The sequence below is a fragment of the Acipenser ruthenus genome, chromosome 11 (assembly GCF_902713425.1).
Source record: "Acipenser ruthenus chromosome 11, fAciRut3.2 maternal haplotype, whole genome shotgun sequence".
In the NCBI taxonomy this organism is placed as follows: domain Eukaryota; kingdom Metazoa; phylum Chordata; class Actinopteri; order Acipenseriformes; family Acipenseridae; genus Acipenser; species Acipenser ruthenus.
In genome coordinates this window covers 3804748-3824940 of record NC_081199.1, presented here as the reverse complement: position 1 = coordinate 3824940, position 20193 = coordinate 3804748, and the positions used below count along the sequence as shown (strand labels likewise).

The following is a 20193-nucleotide window of genomic DNA, read 5'->3' as shown; positions in this document are numbered from 1 at the left end:
GATGTCATTTTTCATTCGTCTTGCTTGTGAGATTTTTACTGCATGAACATTTTACATTACTTTTTTTTCTTCAGCAATAGACTAATAAAAAGCTTGGGTCTTAGTCATTTTGATTTTAGTCTATTTGGTGAAACACGTCACTGCTTCTTGTCCTTGTTTTTGTTTATTGCAGTAGGCTTACATCATGGGAGTTAAATATTTTCATCCAGATTTCTTGTAAAGCTGCTTGAAGCTGATAGTCTACAGTGGGAATATTATTCAAGTTATAACGCACACGCACACACACACACACTCACGCACACACAGATGTATAACTAAAGCGCATTTAATTTCAGACCAGTTCTGGATATTATTTCAATCAAATAAATAATAGCACACAATTGACATACAACTCAACACATTTTCTTAGGGTTTTAGATCAAGCAAATTAGCTCATGTATTTTATTTCAGACCCACTTCCTAAACCCGACAAACTGATTATTGCCTTTAAAGCGACATTAGGGGTAAAACATAGAACAGCTGCCTGACCTGAGTCAGTTATGTTACAAATGACATGTAAAATCTAAATAACCTTTCATTGTATCTGAATTTATTAGTAATATATGTTTAGGACTTGTTTTCACAAAAAAAAAAACCAATGCAGTACACGAATGCCGTGTATTCTATTAGCTATGTGTGGTTTATGATGAAGTTTGCCCTGATTTTTCACTACAGCAGTTTCAAATCCCCAATCATTTCCCAGTGGTAAGAATGCAAGCCTGTTGATCTGATTCCTTGCACTGTTATTTAGATTTACTAAACTGAACTGTTAAGCCTGCCAACCAGTTCCAAACCCCCCCATCGCAGCAAAAAGGTGGAGTTAAAATGTAGGAACAGCGGAACAATGCAATATTGCTACAACACCAACATACACACACACAACTTAAAATGAATAGTGAAGCAGGTTTGGATACATCTGATAGTGGTGGCGGGCAAGCAAAGAAACAGGTAAATTCAATTTTAAATGTTATTATTAAACTTCATTTATTTCAGGTTAGCCTGCTGTATTTAACACGAGGTACAGTTTTGCATTTTTGAGGGTGAAAAGCAATTTATTTTAAACACCCCACACAAATTTGTATCTAATGGAATTTCTCGCAGCAGCCCACGAGGGTCCTCCCTTGAGCAACTGCTTATTGTGCTGTCTCTGGTATAGGTTGAATTGAGGACTGCGGCTTCCCAACGCTGCCCTTCTGGGATGCGGAAGACAGCGCTACAGAGTTAGGAAAACAAGGGAATACAGTTCCATGCGTCCTCGATTAAAATGTTTCAGTTATAGTAAAGTCCTGTAAGCTACATTGCAGGTTTTTTTTTGGTGAACTGCTGGTTAACACAATCCTAATACTTATATAACTGTACTAAAAGCAATTTAAAAATCGCATTGAAATGGAATTTCAGCCTTTGCTACTAAGAGTTCCGCACATCCAGAGGAAGTCCAGGGTAAGTTTAAGACTTTAAGCTGAAGTTATTCTTTGTGTTTGGAAGGCTGTGTTTCACTCTGAAAGTTTATTTGAAAAGTTAAGATTATTTGAGTGTGTCACATTTTGGGTGTTTCGACAGAAATCTGTCAATGTAATAAGAAGCAGTTCACATAAAAAAAGCCATTGTTTGTCTTCTGGAGATTACTAGGGGGACTTGAGCCTTTTACAAATAATGATGTTAATCTTGTTAACGTGAATAATGGCACTTATCAGCCATTGAGTCTCGTTGGAACGTTGCCATTGTCTCTGTCAAACTGCAAACCAACACAACGATTGCGACAGCAGCAGACTAATTTGCATTTAAACACATTAAACTTATTAACAATGCAGTGTTTTTGCACAAAAGTAACTGTTGCTGTTTTTGGCATAGACCTAGGTGTAGAAAGACAGACCAGCTAAGAGAACTGGAATATTGACTTTAAGATTGAAGTCACTAACCCTGTCCCTAACCCTAATAGAAAGAATGTAGTTGTTTTAAATTGGCCCGTCTTTCTGCACCTATGCCGCTTCTTAATTGTATTGATGTATTTATTATTGTTTTTTGAAAGGTGTTACTGTATTTGATTTCATGTACCATATTGTTGTCAGTTTCCAAACCTCACCCTTGTACTGGCTGCTTGTGCTGCATGTATTGGAGGGACTTTTCAGTATGGATATAATATATCAGTCATCAATGCTCCTACCAAGGTGAGTGATTTATTAAGTATTTTAATATTGTGTGTTACTCTTTCAGTGGACTGATTATATTCAACAAACAAAATTAACATGATGCAAAAAACACTCATTATCATATAATAGACGTATCCCCCAACTCAACACGACACGACCATCATCACAGTAAAAATACACACAATGAAGCGTTCTTACCTTTGTGTAAGTTAGTGATATGCAGCCGCATGAGCAGCACAGCGTGTGGTTTTCACTAACTCTACTGTGCAGAATAAATGATTATTTTTCTATGGGTAAATATCGGGACTTTCTTCCTATGCATTGGGACACGGGACATTTGCTAGGAAATCTGTTGGCACAACAATGCCATTATCCCTGAATTATATTACAGTGTTCTCTGGTTGGGATGTATTTAGAAATATAGATTGTATTATTTTTTTTATTTAGTGTTGATTGACGGTTGGTATACAGGTTTTCCCCTTTATAACGCTGTAGGGAGCCATAGAGACCGTGCTGTTTGTGTTCCGCCTTATAACGAGAATACTAGTGTTAGTGTAACGGCATTATGGGGCAAATGGGAGCCATGACCGTACCACCTTACTACCTGTTCCGTATAAAGGGCTGCCTTATAAAGGGGGGGCACTGTGTGTGCATTTTGTTGTTCAATGTATTTTCTGTGCTGTTCTATTGTCCACTACTGTAGACAGTTTATAAACTCAAATGAGCCCCTATACAGCTCCTGTGATGAGCCTGAGCAACAGCTAAGGAAACATTCAAGGAACCATACCTCTAAAGCCTTGTTTATCACCACTTTATTATACGGTACAGGCTATGGAATAGAAATGTACACATGTCTATTATTGTCAAGTTTCACAGACTGATTACCAAACTCCCTTTAAGACTTGGCATCAATGTACATTTAATATGGAGTTGTTTGAAAGATCACAGCAAGGGACGGTCACATGCTTTAACATTGCTGTACTCGGTTAATCTTGTAGCCCGTACAGAGTTTTATCAATGAGACCTGGATCCACAGATACGGTACAAACATACAGGAAGGCATCCTAACTCTCCTGTGGTCTGTGATTGTCTCTGTCTTCACTCTCGGTGGCTTCATTGGATCATCTGTTGGGGGAATGCTGGCAATTCGATTCGGAAGGTAGGTACAGCGCAGCAAAGAACCGTACGTGTGAAGAATCTGATGAAAACATTATCCGAAACATTTGTCGGAGTAATTTACAGTAGTTTCTGATAGTTCCATTGTACAGTATAAACAGATGTGTAAAAAAAAAAAAAAAAACACCTGCATATAGTTTATTGCAGCCAAAAAGACCTAAGCTCAGTTTTTTCTCCATTATTTTATGATTGTTTTAAATCATTGTAACACATAATTGAATACAATACAGATCTTGTATTGCTCCTCTCATTAGTATGAAAGTTGCAACAATTAATTAGGGAGTGATCCGGGCTAGTCTGCTTGCTATTGTAGAGGTTATCTGGGCAATTTGTGCTGCTCTGCAATGATGATGGAATGCAAGAACAGATACACCACTGTTGTGGGGTGCTGTAGAGTCCAGACTAGTCACAGTACTCTCACAGAATGGATACTGTGTCTTAAAGCAACAGCGTGTGGATGTCATTCATGCAGGGAAATAAAGTAATGTTTGCTCACTCCAGTAAAAAAAAAAAAAAGTTATTTATATAAATATTAGTATATTTCATTACATTAACAGTACAGTGGTACATATGCAAAGGAAGCTTATAGAATTCAATTTGAATAACACATTGATCTTTAAAGAGTCCCTGCACATGTCACAAGACCGACATGTTTGCTAGGGATGATTTTCATGTGATTTTCCGCATGTCTCTTTCAAACCGTACCAGCAGACAGAGTTACCTATTGTTGATTATACTGTAGGAATCACATGGTTTAGGCCATGCAATTATAAATACGCTTTGGGTGAAAGAAAAAAAAGAATACAATTATTGTTCATTAATCTTGATTTACTTCGCTGTACAGTTTACTTGAAAAACTTAATGGCACTGTTATAATATGTAAAATGTTGACTACATTAACATACATATCATTATGACTTAAAATACTGTAAATATATACAAAAAACACTGAAATGTTTTTGTGATGTTTGTTATTTTCAGGTATTTCACATTATTGCAGTACTGTATTATTATTATTATTATTATTTACTGTGTTATTATTATTATTTACTGTGTTATTATTATTTACTGTGTTATTATTATTATTTACTGTGTTATTATTATTTACTGTGTTATTATTATTTACTGTGTTATTATTATTATTTACTGTGTTATTATTATTATTTACTGTGTTATTATTATTTACTGTGTTATTATTATTATTTACTGTGTTATTATTATTTACTGTATTATTATTATTATTTACTGTGTTATTATTTACTGTATTATTATTATTATTTACTGTGTTATTATTATTATTTACTGTGTTATTATTATTTACTGTGTTATTATTATTTACTGTGTTAGTATTTACTGTGTTATTATTATGATGTCTCCCTGTCTTGCAGAAAGGGAGCTCTGCTGTTGAACAGTGTTTTTGCTTTATTGGCATCCCTGCTGATGGGGCTCAGCTATCCCACTGGAGTGTTTGAACTCTTAATTGTTGGCAGATTTCTTATCGGGCTAAATGCAGGTAAATACTGTTCTTGAGGAACAAGTGACTAGTTATTCTGCTACACTGTGTTAAAGCTGATGATTGCTCGAAAACTTGTAATCATTGGAACCTACAGTGCACCTGTATTCCTGCATTAGTATTTTCAATGAGTTTCTTGGTGAGTAACATTGAGATTTCTGACATCATCATCATCATAATAATACCATTGCATTTTTTGCAGAACATCTTCTTTTTTCTTTTTTTCTCATTTCATGTATTTAAGTCGTTAGTGAACGCTTCCTATTTTCTTTTGAAAGGAATTGGTATCTGCGTTCAACCCCTTTACCTGGGAGAGATTGCTCCGAAGTCTCTGCGCGGAGCGATGGCAATGGGCACATCCATATTCATTACTGGCGGTATACTGACAGGACAGGTGGTCGGGCTCAAGTAAGAACTTGTGTAAGAAGCACTTGCATGGATCTAGTCAATGATGCATATTGGACTGGATTTTCCAGGGAAAATACAGCCCGTTGCTCATTCCCTTAGAAAAGTTTACCATGGTATTTTCTCACAGCATTTTTGCAGTTTGACCATGTTTTTACCATAGTTATACTATGCATTTACCATAGCTTACCATAGCTATTCTTTACAATGCTTACCTTTGCATTACCATGCTTTTCCACCATGCTGTATTGCACTTTCTATGCTTTTCCTATGGCAGTCTTTTATAAGGGTTGATTCAAGGGTTTCAGTTGCAGTTCGGGTGTTCTGGACGTTCACATCAACCCTTGATATCAATTTTAAAGCCAGCAAACGTATAACTAACATGATATATCACCCTCGCTTTCTTATGCATTCCTACAGGTATACAAAAAGGAGCTTTAAAAATGTGTTCTCAGATAGGGTGTTCAGCATTGCCCACACTGCTTTGTTTCATAGAGAGCTGCTGGGTGGAGATGATTACTGGCCCATGCTGCTGTCCACCAGCTGTATACCTGCAATTCTGCAGTTTCTCATTCTACCCTGGTTCCCAGAAAGCCCCAGGTATCTGCTGATTGACAAAGGAGATGACATTCAGTGCAGTAAAGGTGGGTGCTCTATGTACCGTAGTACTGTCAGGAATGTGCAGCTCAGATACATTGAGATGGGTCTGCTTGGTGTTTTAACATTCCAGAGGATAATAATTCAATGTTTTGGTTGAGTAACAATTTTAAATGAATTTTTACTTTATGGGTTGCAATAAGGGCGGTTTATGAATCTTATTTTTTTATTAATATAAATGAATACTTATTTACCCTTGTGTCAGTAGTTCAAATATAATATTACTCCTGATTATATTATCTCTCTTAGTTTTTATATTTAATATAAATTGCTTACATAAGTCTGAGTTATACAATACCAATCCCATTAGATTTGGGGTACCCCAACACTTGTGGGACAGATGGAACCTTTATCTATTTAGGAAACAAGTAGTCTGACTAGGGTCATGTTATTAACAAACACTCTGCTGATTAAATGAGGTAAAGTCAAGTAGGATGCTGTGCAGATTGGTTAGCATGTTGGCTTCAATGGCTTCTTTATTTGTATGTTAAACAGCTCTGAAACAATTGCACGGTTCTGAAAGTTACCACTATGAAAGAGAAGACATGGAGCAGGAGCGTGTAGCGATGCTGGGGGTGAAGCCAAAAAAACCATGGGAGCTCTTCATGGATCCAAACCTGCGCTGGCAGCTCCTTACCATCATGCTACTGAACTTCACACAGCAGCTCAGTGGCATCAATGCTGTAAGCATCCAGTCACTGCATTCAGCAGTACTGTACACATACATGATGGCAACAAAACAACAGCCATTCAAAACAAGAAATGCGTTTCATAATTTCATTCAATTCATTTTATTTATATAACGCCTTTCATACAGTATCTCAAAGCGCTTTACATGTCGGTTAAAACAGAAAGAATTATAATTAGAAATATATAAGTAATAATAATAACAATCTAAATAAAACAATTGAAGGAAACTATTGAAAATAAAAAAGAGAGAAAATGTGAAACCAGTGAGAACATGTGATTCGAATGCATGCTTATTGAAAGGCGTTGCATTCATGAGAAGCCAATGTGCTGGTGCTGCAGGGCATTAGGGTGATTCTCACACAGCCTCTGACCACATGACTGTATGAAGTAGAAACAAGCCAAGCCTGAGGAATAGCAAACTGACACATGGTGTGAGATTGCATGAGTGAGTGAGCTGCATTGTTAAAGAATAGGGAAGGAGAGGAAATCATATTGGATCATCTTTTGAAGTCCTTGATTAGACTTACCATGTATTCAGGTGACCTTATTAATTGGTATTGTTCTATGTATTGATATGCTATAGCTAATGGTTTCAATTGAAAGCTGATAAAAGTGATTTGTGTTCACGCTGTTTCTTTTCCCTTGGCAGATTTATTTCTATGCAAACTATGTGTTCACTCGAGCTGGTATCCCAGTGGAGAAGATCCCCTACATCACAATAGGGACTGGAGCTTGTGAATGCCTCACTGCACTCACCTGTGTAAGTCAAAGCCACATTTTACATTTGGGGTTCATTGCATTCAGTTGTATTAAAGACGACTTGTATAGAGGGACCCCTGTATATCCCCTTCAGTCACTGTGTGTATAATTGTGTTTTTTTTTTCAAAGTTTTTGCAGGGCAACTTCTTGAACTCCATGGAGTTAGCAGGAACCGGTTTAAAATGTCTAAAGATTGCAATAAAAAAATGGAACAATTGATATAATGAACACTGACTAATCCCCTTATATGTATTTTCCGTATTCTAGTCTATATGAAGACCACACATTTTTTAATGTCCCTTTGAACAGGGCTGAGTGTAAGCCAAATAGTTGTACAGCTTGTCAGCTATTCACGGTCTTGGTTTCCTTTTTGAATGAAGCGAATCCTCACTGGATTATTTTCCCAGGGACTGCTTGTTGAATCTCTGGGCAGAAGGATCCTCATCATTGGAGGGTATTTACTGATGACTGTGTGGTGTGCTCTGTTGACAGTAACTCTGACTTTTCAAGTAAGAAGCTGACTTTTTATCTAAAGTGTGTGTTTATGCATATATACTGAAAGTATTACAACTTGGCTTATTCCATGACAGTACATCAAATGAAGTTTTCATTTGTGTAAAACCATGTCTTCTTTTGCTTAAATGTTGCACACTGTTATAATTGATACTAATACCTGTGCCTTTTCCTCTTGTTTTCAGGATGCTAATCCATGGGTGCCCTATTTAAGCATGTCCTGTGTATTCGCTTTTATCCTGAGTTTTGGCTTAGGACCAGGTAATTTACAAAGCATAAATACTGTTGACTTTCATCCTCAATGTAAATTTCTTGCTGTCTGCTGTACCCCCCCCCCCCTCTCCAAAGTTATTATTCCTTTTGAGTACATATCATTTTTAAAACAAACATTAGACAATGCATTTCAAGAATGGTACCGATTCCGAAATCACTATTCTGAACAAGTTCGGATCCTGTCTGGTCCAGATTAGTTACACTACATCAATTTCCAGTTTGTACAGTATGTCCACAGATATGAAAAAGCATATATATATTTCGTTGTCTACATGGGATCCTGTGTATATAAACCCTATTTTCGTAAACCCTAGGTGGAGTAACCAACATTTTAAATACAGAGTTGTTCACACAGCCAGCTCGTCCTGCAGCCTACATGATTGGAGGTTCAGTGAACTGGCTCAGCTTTTTCTTCATAGGAATGATTTTTCCATTTATTGTGGTACGTATATATGTGTGAGGTGTGTGTGTGTGTGCTTTACTTTAATCAGGGATATGCTCGAATTGAAATCCCCAGAGCAGCATACAGAAAAATACAAGCTTTTACAGCATCACAAGACCTTGATAAAGAATCGCAGTCAAGATGGGTGTCAAAGAATTGTACTATTCATCGCTTCTATCCTTCTACACTGCATACAGAATTCACATTGGGTACCACTTTACATCAATTTACTGTACATATTTCACAGACTGAGCTGCAATATGTTAAACGCCCAGCAGGTGGTGCTAGTGTGTTTAACGCTCTTTATTAAAGTGTCCCTTGGGCAGTTGCATTTTCTTCAATATATTTGCACTTTTTTTTATATATCAAGCCCATTCTTTCCACTTTGATTCTAGAATGGCCTGCAGCAATACTGCTTCCTGGTGTTCCTGGTGAACTGTTGCCTGGTTGCTATCTACATATTCTTCGCTGTGCCGGAAACCAAAAACAAAACGTTTCTCCAAATCGAACAGGAATTCCAAGCGCTTTATGGCAGCAAAAGAAACGCCGAAGACGCTTCTGTGGGAAACCTATCAGAGTTATTGAACACTGCAGATATGTGAAGCGTTCTTGTTTTATATGCAGTCTTAAAAATCACTTGAATGTTAGACTGATATAGAAGGTATTGGGGTGGATGAATGCATGCGGGATGCGGTGGGATGGGGGATCAAATAAAGCAATGGTGCTCTGTGCTCGACATTAAAATAAAGAGCAACAATGAAACAAAGAGTTATAAATACAGTATGTGCCAGACAAGAGGAAGCATTTCACCACGAGGTGCACGGAACATGATGTACTCGAAACTATATCAGGGGGATTCTATTTTAGATGTTTTATTCTGTATTTTTTGTGGTTGATGAAACATGTTGATTTACAAAACCAACCTTTTTTTTAAACAGAATTGTAAACATGTTGTAATTTGTATGCGAGAATGGTGTAATATTGAATGTGTTATTTTGTTGTTGTTTCTCAGTATTTCCCAGATATGCAGCATTGAATTGCTCTGTCCAATATCTCTGTAATGAGTTAAACACTGTAATGTAAGAACAAACTGGGTGATCAGGGAATGCGTAAACAGTACTCTATATATATAGATAGACACATATACTGTATGTGACCGTGATACTGTAAAAAAAACCTATTAAAACAACTGAACATTGTATTATCACTGGTTCACTATTTCCTTGTGGTTCTTTCTTTGTTGTATTATTCAATTCAGAAAATTCAAATACAGGTCAATTTATACGTAGCGTTGTAATACAAGTGGTGTTGGAAATGATTCAAAGCGCTAAAATCAACGGTCAGGAAATGGTTAAGGCAACTGTGTTCGAGAAAAGGGAGCGGGGTCACAGTGTAATACCATCGTGATCTCTGGTTTTGATTACGCGCACTGCAAGAAAGCAGGTCGAGCTGACAGCGTTTCTCAACACGAATAAAAACTCAGGTCTAAGTCCTCATGGCTGCACGTAGAGCGCCCGTGGAGGTGTATTTAGATTTGCTCTCACAGCCTTGCAGAGCAGTTCACATTTTTCTGAAACAGAACAAAATCCCTTACACCTTGAAACCCGTGGCGATACGAAAAGGTGAGAGTGCGCATTACAACCAGACAGCAAGTGTCTGTAAACTATTACACTGTATGTGTTTGCGATGTATTCTATATATATATATATATATATATATATATATATATATATATATATATATATATATATATATATATCTCAAAATGTAACGGCACGAATTGTAGTTTAATTGGCAAGCTTTTAAGTTTGCATACCAGAAAAAGTTGCAATGTATCTGCTAGGTTATAGGAACCGACCGATCTCCTATTTAACTGTTTTTTTTTTTTTTTTTTTGTTTTGTTGTTGTTTTAACCGTGTATATTTAAACAGAAGTTGAAAAAGTGTGATAAGAAAACAGACTCGGAATGAAAGTTGAACTTTACCCTGCACACACAGTAATACAGTCAGAACACGTCAACTTCCAATTCTGATTGGATTGTTTTCAAAAACGTTTAAATGGACATAATATACATTTCGATGTGTTGTGTTAATCGTGCAGTTCACTGTTTTCCGCAGATACTGAGCTGTCATAGCCCAGTCTGCATAACTTACGCGTTTTATTATAAATCCATGCTGTTCGTCAAACGCAGCCAGTTACATACTAACCTTTGTCCCCAATGACGCGGTGTCGAAACATAACCAGCAGACCAGTTCATAATATTGCATTATGAGTAGTACTAGCTTCACCACCTTGAAATTTGCTTTGCTTATGCAGATGCTCTAAACAAGCTGAATATCAGATGACTTTGAGTTGTTTAATACAAATGTTAAATCTGCCTCTTGTGTCAGGTGATCAGAGGAGTCCAGAGTTTACCAAACTTAATCCCATGCAAAAGGTTCCAGTAATAGTAGACAATGGGTTTGTTCTAACTGAGAGGTAAGTGCTGTAAATGCATGTTATGTTTCAATTGGGTTCAAATAAAATTAGTTTTCATTTTTGTTGAATGCGGCAGGGCTGGAAATAAGACTCCCATTGCATAGCAGTTTGATCCAGTCCTGGTTTTACTGTGAGTTTAATAAGACACACCTGAGCTTAATACTTATATTCTCTGGCTAATCAAGCTTGTAGTAAAACCTGGAAAGGGTAGAACTGCTATGCAATAGGAGTCTTATTTCCAGCTCTGATGTGTATTGTATTTTCAAGAAAAAAAAACAAAAAAAGTTGTTACGATAAAAATTTTGATCATTGTAAAGAAATGTTTCTCGGAATAGGGACTGCATGAATTGTAATGTAATTGTGATTGCAGTGATGCCATATTAAAATATTTGGCCACCAAATACAAAGTTCAGCAGCACTGGTACCCCCGTGAGCCTGAGCGACGAGCCCGGGTGGACGAGTACACAGCCTGGCACCACACGAACACGCGCCCACACGCAGCCAAGGTTTTCATCCTGGAGGTGAGTACATGCAGCCTGATCACTGAACAAGAGCGGGCGTGGGAAAACATTTTGAAAACCTCACTTACATCTGTAAGACCAGCTGCTTTTTCAGTGCAGTCCCACGCTTGCATCACCAGCCTTTGCATAGCACAGCGGGCCAGAATGGGTAAGGAGACTGGTGCACACACTGGCAGGCATATTAAGGCAGGATCGAAGCTTTTAAAATTTGCTTTTCATTTTGCAATGCTTTATTTCAGGTTGTGATTCCCCGAATGACAGGCCAGGCCACGGAAGCAGTGAAGGTGGAGAGAGCGGTAACAGAACTAAACGGGACTTTGGACAAGTTGGAGTCGATGTTTTTAAAATCACAGCCCTTTCTGTGCGGAGATGACATCAGCCTGGCTGACCTGCTGGCTATATGTGAACTCATGCAGGTACACACTCTGACTCACGCTGAGTTACTGTGTTATTGAACAGGGTTGTATGTCTACTTGAGGTCCTAGTTTTGCATTCAAATCAGTTCATTGCTCCCAAACCATGTGCTTTGTTTCCATCTGCCACTTGGAAGCGATTTGATTTCGGTCCTGTGCGTTTCCATTCACAGCACAGCGGTATCAGCGTGGTTTGTTGGCATATGGACTGAAGGCTTTTCGGACAGGCTGCCATGTGATACATGACGAGACATAAAAGGCTATACCTTGGGGACCCGTTGTCCGATATGCTGTTCAAAGCAATCTGAATGTAGACACATGTATTATGCTGTTTTTGTTTTGCTCTGGATGTGTCAAATCTTAAGCATTTTACAACTTTGTTCTAATACGTTTTTGCAGGTGTATTAAATGTGTTTTTTTTCCCCCCTTTCCTGTATCCAGCCTCTTGCTGGAGGCCGCGATGTGCTGCAGGATCGTCCGAAGCTTCTTGCCTGGAGGAGTCGAGTGCAGTCGGCTCTGCAGGACTCGTTTGATGACGCTCATGTGGTCCTTTACCGTCTCAGAGACAAAGCCAAACTGTGAATGCCTTGAATCTACAGAGTAGAAGGGGTGTTCCTACAATACATGTGACTGGCAATATCCCTCCTACAAACCCCAGCACCTTAAAATAGTTTCAATACTAGTGTATAATATGGACAAAAACACAAGGTCTGTCGCAAGACATTGTTTTTTGCACAGGAGGATGAGCAGCAAGTCTTCCTTGGCTTAAAACAAACACATGCAAGCTACAGATCCTGTGTGCTTGCAGAGGGGACAGCCTACTGACCTTAGAAACATTGCACATCTTTTAATATTGTTTTATATAAAGAATACACATTACCCAGCACCCAATTGCAAGCTGTTTTTAACAACCAGTATTGTAGGGATGCAAAGGTAGATAGCTGTAACCCCACCCCCAAGCACTACAAAAATGTATATGGAATTGTATTGTAAATTGTTATAAAACATCTCACAAAACTGTTAATTATTCAGTAAAAATATTTCAAATCGATTTTGTGCTTTTTTTTTATTATTTATAATGAAAGCATGTCTTTTTATATTTGTTTCAGACTATCCATCTATTGTATGCTTGCCCAGGAAATGATTATACAGAACACATTTTTCACCACCAAATACTTTATTTTAAAACCTTATATACAGTTTATTATCATTACAACAATCATGATCCAGACAAACATATACAGAACATTCCAACTGCCTGGGCTACTGGGGCAAACCAGTTTACACAACCATCATTTGACATTTACAGAATTATTTTAGAAATCCATCAAATGTTTAAGAGTTGTAAGACATGAATATAATTAGTGAAGTAATCATGTTTCTGAACTACCAATCTTAAATCTAGGAGTACTCTCATTACAGTTAAAACATGAAGGTTATAGCGAGACCAGTTTGGCTGGTGACAGACAGCACTTAAATCACATGTTCTGGGATTTTTGTTTGAAAAAAAAAAACATCTTTAAAAAATCTCAAAACAAAACACCACTTTGCTAGTGAGATTATTGAATTTGCAGACCCGTTGACTGAAAATAAAACTAAAGTCTCTAATTGACAGCCTTTCAGTGTAGTGTGGTTTCTTTTCTCAATCCAGTTTTAGATGATGCTGAAGCCCTGTCCGGATAATTAGAAACACTGCACAGGTTGCAAGCTAAATGTCCAACAAAAAGTCTCCCTTCTGCACGTAAGATTTGAATTGTATTCCCTCCTATTACAATCATTTATTAACATGGATTCGTCCTCAGCCTGTACCAACCACAGAACTGGATTGTTTTATAATCTGACAGTAGGCCTGAGAGACGAGGGTAGTTTAGCACAGTAAATTAAACACATCCCAGGTTAATACGTGATTAACACAACCCCTTTTAAAAGATTCCTCAGATTGCTTTGGGAGTTCTAAGCAAACGGCTAGCTGTGCTTGATATTCACATAAATGTTCTTCAGCTGCTGAAGGGCAGGGGTAAATGTAAAGCAAATCAAACAGTTTTGGTTATCTAGATAATCACAGTCAAGTCGCATCCTCTTTAATTCCTTAAGGGAAATTGGAAAGGGCAAAGAAAGCCTGATCTCCAGGACGGCCTACACAACATCACTGTGCAGTTTTGATACAGAGGCCCCTGCCAGCAGTCTGCCTACCACCAGCCCTCTATCAGACCGGCTGTCTTGCCCATTGTAACTGAAACTGACAGGAGATGCAGGTTTTATATAGATTTGCATTCACATGTAAGGGACGCATGCGATAACACATTGCGTTATCGGTGACCCTTGAAGAATTCTGTGTGTGCAAAAGGTCAAAATCACAAGGTCAGCAGCGTGACCTGGAATGGCTCTTCGTGTTATGGAAAGGGGGGGGGGGGGGCTTATTTCCATCCCATGATAAACAGTTTTAAAACTCAAGACGATTCACTCAACTTCTGCTTGGCTTGCTGCCCATCGTCATCGTCATCGTCCCTTGGCCTCTTTCTGCTCGTAGAAGCCTTTTAAAAAAAGGAAGAAAATACATTAGGCTGTGCAGATTCGGAACAATGAACAGGATAAAAATGCAACAGTCCTTACTCCAGGCTGCGGCTGCTCCACTGCAGTTGGTGGCGGCATTAACGTCTCTGGATACATGAGAGTCTTGGCAGTCTCTCTCATCAGCTCATCCTAAACATATCGAGAAGGAACGGGATTCAACGTCAATGGGAGATTACTGGCTGCAAGACCCTGCCTAACCCAAACACACACTACCAAGGAAGGGGCATTGTTCAGAACTCTTACCTGCAGCCATGGGTGCTGCAAGGCCTGTTCGATCGTAAGTCTTTCCTTCGGATTCACAACAAGCAGTTTCTTTACAACATCCTTGGCTTAAACAAGAAAAATAAATTGTCAGAGTCACTTTATATATTTTGAATTACATTTTATCTGTTAGCATACACAAAATAATCTATACTACCCAGTGTATGAATAAACTTTAATATTGATGCACTGGGCATCAGTGGCAGATAACTGACTGTGTAATACAGAGCTGGAAATAATACTCCTATTGTATAGCAGTTTAACCCATTCCAGGTTTTAATACAAGCTTGACTAGTCCCAGTGTACTGGTATCAAGCTCAGGTGTGTTTTATTACATTAAAAATAAAACCAGGAATGGATCAAACCGCTATGCAATGGGTCCAGTTTCTATCCCTGCAGTGGTCCACACACAGCAAGATCACGGTTTCTATAACGCATATAATGGCTACTGAACGCTGACCACTATCTTTGCTAACCTTACCCAGGTCAGAAACATCCATCCAGGCTGAAGGAAGGAATTTGTAGTAGCCCCTGGTGATCTGATCCCGAATCCGTATCTTAGTGTCCTGAGAGTGGAATGGAGGATAGCCGCCTAGGCTAAAACAGAAAACCCGGCTTAATGCCTCTCCAGCCTGAGTTTATTCTTAGAACCAGGCGAACTTCAAAAACATCTGAGGTGTCAACAGAAAACAAAATGCCTGCAAAGATGACACGCATTGTGCCAGAGCGAGTCTCCACTGAAAGCAAGGGCTTAAATAAGCTCTCCTCAATATATAGTACATTTGACTAAAGTAATGAGATATTTACTTTAACTACATACACCAACCTGACTTACCAAACAAAAAGCAGGACCCCCAGACTCCAGCAGTCCACCGCCCGGCTGTAACCCACTGTCGTAGCGTCTGTGAAGACCTCAGGTGCGAGGTACGTAGGCGTGCCACACAACGACCTCATCAGAGAGCTTTCTTCTAAAATCTTGGACTGATTAAAATCTGTGATCTAAGGATTTAAGAAAGAATTTTGAAATAAAGCTGTCATTTATGATTATTATTTTGTTTTGTTGTTCAGACAAATAGTTAACCCATAAAATAAATAAATAAATAAATAAATATATACAGTCTGTGTACCACACTTACCTTTATAAGGCAGCATTCTTCATTGGATGCTAGCAGTATATTTTCTGGTTTAAGATCTCTATGGATTATATCATTTTCATGGAGATACTAGATATAAAAAAAAAAAAAAAGTTATAGTAAATCAAGCACTTCTGTGTAAATAAAGCAACTACAACCAAACTAGTTTTTTTTTTTTGATAGTGTGTCGGCAGATTTGAAAAATGAACGCCAAACAGTCTGCAGTATGAAGTTGCCATCTGAAAACGTGGTTTACGAGTTATGAGCAGTTGAAAAAGCAGCGTTGGTGGCAGAATTACAAACACATACAGGCTCTCCGCACAGGGATGCCTACATGAAAAGTGAGTTACATTGTTCTATTTGTATCTACCTGGACCGCAAGAAGCATCTGGTAGAAAAACAGCTTGGCTGTAGATTCTTTCAATTTCTTTGACTGGCGGACTCTGTCAAACAGCTCACCACCTTCCATTCTGCAAGAACAGCCTCAAATTAGCTGGGGTTAAGTGAGACATGGCATTAGAGGTCTACACTTCTTTATTCAAGTGTGATCCATGTATTACGATTCACTCATGAAGACACACTGCCTGACTATCCCAGGGCTGAACCGATGTGGTACTGCTGCCATTGTCTACCTGTCATTAGGTTTTGTGCCATGTATGCCTATCCTCTTGCATTTACAGTACAATATATTCTTTCTACATGCAACTCACATTTCAGCCACAAAAAGACCAAACAATGATACTTACAATTCTAAGACAATACAATACATTTCTTCAGACTGGAAAAAATCTTCAGTCTTTATTAAGCAGGGCTAGAAGCATAAAAAAGGAAACAGTATTTATTTATTTTTTTGAGTATGAATGTCCTACACAATTAAATAAGTATTCAATTACACTTTGTTTAAATAAACCCCTATGTTGTCAAGACAAACATAAAAGCACATCTAAAAAAGGACACATTGTACAGTGCTATCAATTATTCCTAATCTGAAATGTACACTTATTTTAATTTTTTAAACATTATGCTTTGCATGCAGGTCCAAAACAGAATTTCAACTTACGTGATCTATTTTCTTTAAAATTTCTATTTCCCTTTCAGCATTTGAAGACAAGTTCTGAAAAAAAACCCATTAAGAATGAACATGAATTAGAAAGCTAACATGCTCAGGTTTCTAAGGCACATGCACAGCAGGGCTAAACTGCAGAAACCTGTATTGAACACAGTGGACAGATTAACCAGGCCATACTCACCATGGTTGACTGGAAATCTTTTTTGCTGATAATTTTCACTGCGACTTTCTTGCAAGTCGACCTTTTGAATGCCAATTTCACCTCTCCACATACACCCCTAAAAAAATAACAACGCTGCAGAGTTAAACAATACAGTTTCAAAGTGAAACCAGTGGCAACAGCACGTAAAAAGGTAGGAAGCTTTAGTTTGCGCTTAACACGTGAACTGCAGTATAAAACGTTCTACTTACGATCCGATTTTTCTGGATATCATGTATTTTTCTTTGAATTCTTTAGGGAGGTTGGATTGTTCATCGACAGTGAGGTCAGAAAACACAAAAACTAGGGAGATGAATAAAGATGGGAAAAAACAATGCTTTAAAATCCACTTTAACATTTCTACCTGTCCCACTTTTATTGTGGTTAGTAACTTTTTTTAATTATTATTTTTATTTTATTTTATTCAAAACATGCAACATTCAAGCAAAGACCCAAATGACTTTCAGAAATAGGAAAGGGGTGGCACTGATAACATTGCTAGTGCTAAAAGAAAAAAAAGGCAGAACATACATTTTAAAAGCTTGGTTAGCACTCCTTTGACTCACTGGTGTTACAGTTTATAAAGTAATCTCACCTTTGTCGTGAGGAAAACAGAGAGCCAGCTCTGCATTGTTGGCCAGTGGTAACCTTTTATCTCTCCCAATTAGCAGCCCATTCATAAAGGTCCCATTGCCGCTGTGGTCCTCAATGTAAGCAATCCCCTGCTCCTATAGGATGAGGTCAGTATCCAGGAAGTGGGACAAGAATCTTTCTTTTAGAGAAGAGATTATAAACCTGCAATAGCTCAGCGGGTTGTAGGTAACAACACCACTTCCGTTGCTATATAGTTTTCAAATGTACAGTTTTGAAAGTTTGTTATAGCTAGGATCTGTGTTTATACAATATGCTTCATAAATACAATATGCTGATCTTACGCACAACAAAAATCACGAAACGCCACAGTTAAGCTGTTGCAAAAGTTCAACAAATATTTAGAACACACTTGAAACATTCCAACGCATCATGTTCTGTCAACAGCAACACTTCAACTGCTGACGAATCATCTTAAAGGCATGTCTTGTCCTGCTCTGTATGTGGTACCAAGTCAATTACCTACCTTGAATATTCGAAAATGTCTTTTGCTGTAAGTTACTAATTTATCTGTATTTTGGAAGGTGTAATCACATGCTCGCCTTCCAAACCAGTAGTTTTCCTTTACGCAGTCTATAATAGAAATAGAAGCAAAAAGAATTGTTAAACAAATTTGGAAAAAAAGACAAAAAAGTTTCCCCGAGTTCCATTGCATAGCACTTAAGATTTATTCCTGGTTTTACTTCGAGTTTAATACGACACACCTAAGCCTGTTACCTATACACTGTGGCTAATCATTAAAATTTGGAATGGGTGAAACCGCTATGCCATATCTTATTTCCATCCCTCAACTGCCTTCTGACACATACATGGAGGTGTAACAGAACATGCTTAACGAATGCACCAACATGACATTCTGTATCAATAACAACAGGCATGTAACAAAAAAGTAAGAACACAGCAAACAGATCTACTACTGTAGTACACAACGGTCTCACCAAGATTTGTGAACCCTTCTGCTAGTGCCCAGAGGCGACCCCAGGGCTGTGGCACAGGCTCCTCGGGTTCCTCTGGGATGGAGGCCAGCTCCTGGGTCGGCACGGTGTCCACAGAGCTGTGAGTCCCTGAGCTGCTGGACGACTGGCTTGAGGGTTGAGTACTACTGGAGGAGGAACTGGAGCTGCCCTGGGACTGCGGCTGGGACTGGGATTGTGACTGGGACTGGGACTGAGACTCACTGGTGCCAGGCTCTTTAGACATGGCTCTTGGAATTCTCTATGAATATATAACATACCACCATTACTACTGTTCTCCCATGCAGCAGAAAGGAACATCCACTAGAAACTGTCCTCAGGGCATCAGGGCATAAAACTCACCCTGACCCTAACCCTAACCTTTAGAATCACCTGATGCCCTGATGATAGTTTCTATCTAGTGGATATTGCTTTGTGCTACTTCCCCCACACCCCCCTCCTCCTAACCCTACTGTATTTTGCACAAAGCAGTTTACTGAGGTGTGTCTTTTGGCAAACTTCCATGTGGACTTCCTTGCTGGAAGCTATAATAATTTGATATTCAATACAAATGCCCCCAAGCTGTGTTGCACTAAAAATTGACGCCCTTGTTAGTTTTATGGTACTCTCTACAGAAAGCAAGAGAGTTCGTGGACCAGTAATCACAGGCAAGTCACTGGACTCAAACCTACTACACTGAGCAAAGGCAGAATTGTGGTTGGGGGTTAAGGGTTATGGTTCTGGGCAGCTTTAGTGCAATTCAAAACACCAGTGTAAATTAAATATAGGTATGTTATTTTTATATATTAACTTCAGTATTTCATTAGTTCAATCAATCCATCAATAAACATTCTTGTAGCTGTACGTAGAAGGCGCACTTTCAGAAAAACAAAAGATAACTAAAAAGAAAGAATACAGCCGATACCGAAAAAGCCTCTTTCGCTTTACTATATAAGAGCTATGTACAGCATTTACTTGTATGCGATACAATTGGTATGCATTTATCGAAATCTATATTAAAACTATAACACAAAAGCAATACGCTAATTAAAACTCTAATCGCAGTATTACTAATACAACTTTTTTTTTTTTTTTTTGGTCACTCACCGTAGCCTTACACACTGCAGGACAGTCCTAATTAGTGAAATGCTGTATTTATTAACCGCCTTATTAAAGAAGCATGCAAGCAAGCAAGCATGTACAGACAAGCACCTAACCTCGGTGTTTCCTCAATCACAGACACGGTGACGTTATACAAAATCAACCAACCACAAGCATCAACCAATCACAACTCTGTGCGGAGCATGGGAAATGTAGTTCACTA

At 38.4% G+C, this 20193-nt stretch overlaps 3 protein-coding genes across 4 annotated transcripts; 2 read left to right on the top strand and 1 right to left on the bottom strand.

Moving 5' to 3' along the window:
• Positions 1–867: 867 nt before the first annotated feature.
• Positions 868–9842, top strand: slc2a11b (solute carrier family 2 member 11b). 2 transcript variants are annotated; one of them, XM_034045058.3, is made up of 12 exons: positions 868–987; positions 2109–2207; positions 3188–3348; positions 4754–4878; positions 5157–5286; positions 5779–5927; positions 6436–6623; positions 7280–7390; positions 7797–7898; positions 8088–8163; positions 8490–8617; positions 9013–9842. In XM_034045058.3, exons 1-12 carry the CDS (start codon positions 928–930, stop codon positions 9217–9219), a joined length of 1536 nt encoding a protein of 511 aa, XP_033900949.1. In that variant the 5' UTR covers positions 868–927; the 3' UTR covers positions 9220–9842. The 2 variants fall into 2 exon arrangements, with proteins under 2 accessions (XP_033900949.1, XP_033900950.1); XM_034045059.3 differs by lacking the exon at positions 868–987 and adding an exon at positions 1200–1479.
• A 194-nt stretch (positions 9843–10036) lies between these two features.
• On the top strand, positions 10037–13080 carry LOC117426514 (glutathione S-transferase theta-1-like). The gene is made up of 5 exons (XM_034044161.3): positions 10037–10239; positions 11008–11095; positions 11466–11616; positions 11856–12032; positions 12471–13080. The coding sequence occupies exons 1-5, from the start codon at positions 10113–10115 to the stop codon at positions 12609–12611; spliced, it is 684 nt and encodes a 227-aa protein (XP_033900052.2). The 5' UTR covers positions 10037–10112; the 3' UTR covers positions 12612–13080.
• A 107-nt stretch (positions 13081–13187) lies between these two features.
• On the bottom strand, positions 13188–20124 carry LOC117427120 (serine/threonine-protein kinase Chk2-like). The gene is made up of 15 exons (XM_059032914.1): positions 19977–20124; positions 18855–19131; positions 18383–18489; positions 17861–17993; positions 17478–17568; positions 17248–17344; positions 17058–17111; positions 16744–16808; positions 16368–16467; positions 16001–16087; positions 15700–15863; positions 15346–15461; positions 14847–14932; positions 14643–14732; positions 13188–14563 (listed from the first exon to the last, which is right to left on the bottom strand). Exons 2-15 carry the CDS (start codon positions 19114–19116, stop codon positions 14480–14482), a joined length of 1536 nt encoding a protein of 511 aa, XP_058888897.1. The 5' UTR covers positions 19117–19131; positions 19977–20124; the 3' UTR covers positions 13188–14479.
• Positions 20125–20193: the final 69 nt, after the last annotated feature.

Excerpts from the sequence above, each read along its gene's own strand:
- slc2a11b (XM_034045058.3), top strand. The coding sequence starts at position 928 with ATGAATAGTGAAGCAGGTTTGGATACATCTGATAGTGGTGGCGGGCAA. Across the intron at positions 2,208-3,187 it reads TCATCAATGCTCCTACCAAG|CCCGTACAGAGTTTTATCAA; the intron begins GTGAGTGATTTA and ends TTAATCTTGTAG. Across the intron at positions 5,287-5,778 it reads GGACAGGTGGTCGGGCTCAA|AGAGCTGCTGGGTGGAGATG; the intron begins GTAAGAACTTGT and ends TTTGTTTCATAG.
- LOC117427120 (XM_059032914.1), bottom strand. The coding sequence starts at position 19,116 with ATGTCTAAAGAGCCTGGCACCAGTGAGTCTCAGTCCCAGTCCCAGTCA. Across the intron at positions 18,490-18,854 it reads AGAAGGGTTCACAAATCTTG|ACTGCGTAAAGGAAAACTAC; the intron begins GTGAGACCGTTG and ends TTTCTATTATAG. Across the intron at positions 17,345-17,477 it reads ATATCCAGAAAAATCGGATC|GGGTGTATGTGGAGAGGTGA; the intron begins GTAAGTAGAACG and ends TTATTTTTTTAG.
- LOC117426514 (XM_034044161.3), top strand. The coding sequence starts at position 10,113 with ATGGCTGCACGTAGAGCGCCCGTGGAGGTGTATTTAGATTTGCTCTCA. Across the intron at positions 11,096-11,465 it reads GGGTTTGTTCTAACTGAGAG|TGATGCCATATTAAAATATT; the intron begins GTAAGTGCTGTA and ends TTGTGATTGCAG. Across the intron at positions 12,033-12,470 it reads CTATATGTGAACTCATGCAG|CCTCTTGCTGGAGGCCGCGA; the intron begins GTACACACTCTG and ends TCCTGTATCCAG.